Source organism: Nannospalax galili, unplaced genomic scaffold, assembly GCF_000622305.1.
Source record: "Nannospalax galili isolate Female #2095 unplaced genomic scaffold, S.galili_v1.0 scaffold130, whole genome shotgun sequence".
Lineage (NCBI taxonomy): Eukaryota > Metazoa > Chordata > Mammalia > Rodentia > Spalacidae > Nannospalax > Nannospalax galili.
The window spans coordinates 254,211-259,971 of NW_008328145.1; the positions used below are offsets into that span (position 1 = coordinate 254,211).

Below are 5,761 nucleotides of genomic sequence, written 5' to 3' on the forward strand. Positions count from 1 at the left end.
CTATTGTTCTAAGCCTAAATTCTCCAGAAAAGAAAGTCTTCGGGGAGCAATTTCATACAGGAAGCACCACAAACTGCCACTAAGTCTCCAACCAACCACAGCACCTGCTGTGGGCCACTCCTTCAAACAGTGTGAGTTGAGCGCCTCCTGCTGATAAGTGTACAGGCAGGCAGTTTGTTCTGTGTGCCGCTCACTGAATCTGTAGGACAGTAATACACAGCAGTGTCCTCAGTTTTCTGATTTTATCTGCATTAGGCAATGTTTTATCCACCATCTCTTGAGAAGGTGAATGTTTTTCACAAATGCAGCATATCCTGTCATGAAATTATCAGTTTTGATTCTTAAAAAACTCGGCCTCCCCCAGAATCTGCCAGCTCCACCTCACACTGAACAACTGCAAAGACAGAGAATCCTGGCAAGGAAACTATCACACATGTCCTCATTCCCTCTCATTCATATCTAGTCACGCACTTAGTAACTATTCTCCTTAAATTAACTTTTTAAACAGTATCAAGAATGTCATTGCTGAGCCCCTTCACACTGAGTCGTCCGTCTTCACTGATTTTCATTGAATCATAAAACCTGGGAATCCTGACTAGGCTCCTTTGTCAGAGAAGCAGAGTGAGGGCTGGTGTCAATAATGTGTGTTCTGGAAAGTAAGCCTTAGAGAGGACAGTGCCTAGAGTATTCGTAACTGTTTTGGGGGTGAATATTAGTGATATTTTTCCAATAAATCAGCAAATTTGGAAGCATAAACAGGTTTATAAGGTGCCCTAGTAAATACCTCTGGAAGAAGTTATCTCCATGGCCATGTCAGCAAGTCATGATGTTCTGGGGATCAACATCAGAAAAGACAAGGCCTTGGCTTTTGACAATTGTAGAATGTTGTTTTCTAAGAACATGATCTCCTTTTAGTCTATTCCAGTACTTACCTGAACAGTGTAAAGAACATACTTTCAGTCCAATTCATTTCCATAATTCTTAGTTCTTTACTTCAGAATTAGCACATCAGTTGTTTCTAACCTCATATCACCCATGTCCACGTACTCTTCTTTTGAAAAAGAACAGTTGCACCAGCAGTCTCCAAAGTCAAATGACCTAGGTGAATTGTAAAGCTTCCTTGGAATTATCGGAGAACTTACCCAATTGGTAATTTCTGCAGTCTACCATCTTGCAATTCTGAGACAAAGGACTACCATGGGGCGAAGGAGGTATTTCTGCTCTTCTTTTCAATGATCTCTGGTATTCTACCCAATGTGAGAAGCTGGGCCACTAACCAGATTTCAAGATTCTCCCACAGAGACATCTACCCATTTGCAGTAGTTAATGACACTAATAGTTCATAGTGAAATGTCTGTGGGTGGAGACAGTCATATATGTCCAACTGGGCTCAGGTTTCACACTCTCAGAAAATTACAGTTCTTTTTTTAGCTACCGGAGTTTTATTTTAAGCTATAAAGGTTGGGAATAATTTCTATGCAGAAACAGACAACAGACATATTCAACTTTTTATTTCATTGTATAGATTGCAACCTATACAAAATTGTCCTTGTTCTGTGGGTGGAGACAGTCATATATGTCCAATTGGGCTCAGGTTTCACACTCTCAGAAAATTACAGTTCTTTTTTTAGCTACCGGAGTTTTATTTTAAGCTATAAAGGTTGGGAATAATTTCTATGCAGAAACAGACAACAGACATATTCAACTTTTTATTTCATTGTATAGATTGCAACCTATACAAAATTGTCCTTGTCTAGCTCTTGAATCAGCAAAGATCTATTATAAAGAGCTGCAGAGTAAATATTTTAGACTTTTGGGCTGTGTTGTGTCTGTTTCTAATGTATGTTTTTATTGAATGTTTGTGCATTTCATGTAAAACAGCATAAAATTCCTTATAACCCTCGCCCATCTGTACTCATTGTGCCCCCACTGATTCCATGAATTCTATCATATTTGTTAAGGCCTATGGAGTCAACATAGTGTACTCAGATGATCACTAAGTGCCACTTCACACACTGGGGCCAAGTCAGCCTATCTGGAGTCTCTCCCTTAAACAAGATCAACTCTCCCTCATCCAGCAGTAAGCTGCCAAAATATCTTCAGCTAAGGTTGGGGCCTGCAGCCCATTTCACCAGTTTTAACCTAGGTTTTTGTTTGCATGAGCTTGCATGTGTCTTGTGGATGATGACATCACTCTTATAGGTTCATATGAACAAGGTCTCAGGAGCCTGTACGTCTCCATTTCCTTATGATCATGCACTTCCTCCTCTAGATCTTCCAATCTTTCTGCCCCTTCTTCCACAGTGGTTCCTGACTCCCAGGTGGATGAAGTCCAGAGACCCACACTGCAGATTCTTATTCTCTAAACTTTGGCCATTTTTCGAATTTTATGTCCATTGCCTTCTATTGCATGAGGCAGCTTCACTGATGAGAACTAGGAGATGGATTAGCATTCACGGAGCCCCGTGTTCCACTATGTGCGATGAATCTTAGGTGTAGAGGTTCCATTGTAGAAATATCACTTAGGGTTGGGTGTCTCACAGGCACTTATTCTCTGTGTTTGACCAGTTGTGGAACTTTATAATAGTCCCTGTCTGTTCCAAAAGAAGCTTCTTTGATGAGTGGTGATTAGGATAATTATCTCTAAATATTAGGATCCATGTTTACATATATTTAAAAATTGTTTGTTTAGAAATATGACAGACACAGGGTTTTCTCTAAGACCTATGACCTCTCCAGCCATGTGTACCTGGCTGTGTGCAGTAGGACATATGAGCTCTCAGTTGTTTAATGGGATGAAAGAACAATGTAACAGCTGTTGATTACCCCAAAGATAAAAGTTCCACTACTGCATCAATATATTTGTTGTACTGGACATTGTTTTGGTTGTTGGGTTTCAAACCTTAGAGCACTGAGTGAATTCCTCCATTATCAGCTTGTACAATGTCCTCTAGAATATCAGTGTTTACCAGAGCAGATGCTCCACCATGCAAGAAGTAAATAATGGCTACATGTTTTAGCTCCTGGTGTACTGCTAAAACCATAGGTACATGGTGAGGAAGTCATGAAGACAGAAGCTTGAGAGTCCTGGTCATATTTATTTGCAGCCAGGAATCCGATGGAGATGAATGCTCCTGCTCAGCTTGCTTTATTATTTCCATCCAGCCTAGAAACTCAGCCCTGGAATTGTTTTTGCCCACAAATACAGTGGGTATTTCCCCTTCAGTTTACATAGTCCAGAAATTCTCTCATAGACATGCCCAACGGTTTGTTTCCATGGTCCATCTAAGTCCCAGCAAACTAACAATAAAGACTAAATATCTAGAACTGTGGAGATGGCTTAGTGGTTAAGAGTGCATGGTTATCTTGGAGATAACCTAGGATCCGTTCCAGTACCCACACTGAGTGGCTCACCACCGCTGAGAATTCTAGTTCCAGGGGATCTGATCGCAACAGATACCTTTTCTGATCGTCACAGGTTCTAGGCGCCCAAATGTATATAAGCAGGCATTCACATATATACTTAAAATAAAAAGTATTAAAAAAGACTAATCATCATTGTTGGGCAAGTGGTTCAAAGGAAAACATACTCTCTATGAAAAATGAGGAGCTGTGTTCAAATCCCCAGCAACCTAGTAAAAATTTGGGGCATGTCCATGTCTATGCCTATAACCTAACCACTATTGAAAGTGCAGGCAGGACATTTGCTGAGACTTGCTGCCTTCCAGTCTAGCTCCAGGTTCAGGGAGAGACCCTGTATCAGGAGAATAAATGAGAGAGTGATAGAGCAAGGCACCAATGTCCAGTCTGCTCTCCAACTTGAGCACAGGTGAATATATGAGTGTGCCTATAACACACACATGCACATGTACACAGTGCCACACAACATTATCCTTCACACTGAAGATGAAGGGACTCTTGTGTACAGCTGCATACATGTGGGTCAGGGTGATACAGGAATGCCTTTTCCAAGAGTCTCCGCCCTTAAAATTGGTGGAGGTTTTCCTAAAATTGCTGTGTTTGAGTTACACAGACTCTAGATGTCTCATTTATTGTGAACCCCAATAAATGTATGGGTTCACAAAGGTAGATCTGAATGAAATAGCTTCTTTTGTTTCACATTAATCCTCTATCTGGTAAGTAGACACCTTTCACATTTCCTCCTAGAAAAGTCACATATCAAATTATGACACACTTGCAGGTAATCTGCACCTCTCAATGTTTCTAAAACCTCCCGAGAGAGTATCATCGTCTGAGAAACAAGAATTCAAAGATGAGTCTGTGAGGGACATTTCAGATTTAAACCATGATTATTAGAATTAGATATCAATGGATGGCAATACAAAGAATTATGACATATATTCAAAGTAGAATATCATTAAACAACCAAATTAATTAACTCTTTTTGTAGGAAAAAGAATCAAACTGGATACCAGCATGTTAAGCAAAGTAAGCCACACTGAGCAAGGCAAGTATTCCAAGATTTCTCTCATTTTCTCAATCTAGAAGTAGAAGATGGAGCTAGAGGAGGGTGAGAAGGATTGAGCGGTAAAGAAGGCAGGGAGAGAGAGAGAGACAGAGAGACAGAGACAGAGACATAGACAGAGACAGACAGGGACAGAGACACAGAGAGAGAGACAGAGACAGGGACAAAGACAGAAAGAGACAGAGACAGAGACAAAAAGGGACAGAGAGACAGAGATAGAGACAGAGACAGACAGGGACAGAGACACAGAGAGAGAATATTGTAGATTAATGGAAAATAATTTCCCACTTGTCTCAACTCTAAAATCATATCCAGTATCAAAGACCAACTGCAAATTGTTTCTCTGTTGCAGTCTGACCCCAGCAGGGCCACCTTCCCCTAGGGTTTCTGACAGCCTCAGGATGTGGTTTGCACACTGTGTCTCACACAGAAAGACACGGCCATGTCCTCTGCCTTCAGGCTGTTGATCTGCAGGTAGGCAGTGCTGATGGAGGCGTCCATGGAGAAGACAAATCGTCCTTTGAAATCCTCAGCATAAGTTGGGTTTCCAGTGTTGGTGTTGATCCAGCCCATATACTGCAGACCCTTTCCTGCTGGCTGCTTCACCCAGTTCATTGCATATTCGGTAAATGTGTACCCTGAGGCCTTGCAGGAGATCTTCACTGACTGTCCAGGCTGTTTCAGCTCAGCCCCAGACTGTTCCAGCTTGACCTGGGTATGGGCACCTATGGGGAGAATACAAGGGAATCAGAAGAAATGGAGCTGCCTCAGTTTCCTCTGCAGCTCTAGGCTCATGGATCTTACCTGGCATAGCTATGAGCAGGAAAAGGAAGCTCCACACCCACTCCATGTTGTGCGGGATAGGACTCGGTGGCTCTTTAAGGCTGATGGGACAGTGCCCTGCTGCGTATTTAGGGGAGCCATAGGTTTCTACTTAAAGGTCCTGAGATATTTGCATACAACATAGTCCCCCTGACACCCTACTGGACTAACCTTATATAATATCCTGAGACCAAATGTCTCAGACCCATTCACCAGGGTGACTGAGTCTTTGCTCTGTGGTGTCAGGTGCCTCTGTCTTCACTTTGGTGATGTCCAAATCTTGAGGCTTGGCATGTCTTGCACAATCACATCCTCTAAGAGACCCAGCCTCATGCATTCACTGATCCTTACTGAGGCCTCAGAAGTGGAGCAAGGGAACAGATTTCTCTCAAGTCAAAATGCTGACCACTCTTCAGCTAACTTTTTATGTGACTTATCTCATTGATGGACCCT

General features: G+C 42.0%; 1 gene segment (V, D, J or C); it reads right to left on the reverse strand.

Annotated features, from left to right (window-relative positions):
* Positions 1 to 4,882: 4,882 nt before the first annotated feature.
* On the reverse strand, positions 4,883 to 5,389 carry LOC103751613. The segment is given in 2 exon segments: positions 4,883 to 5,211; positions 5,291 to 5,389. Coding segments are annotated over 2 exon segments (375 nt in total).
* Positions 5,390 to 5,761: the final 372 nt, after the last annotated feature.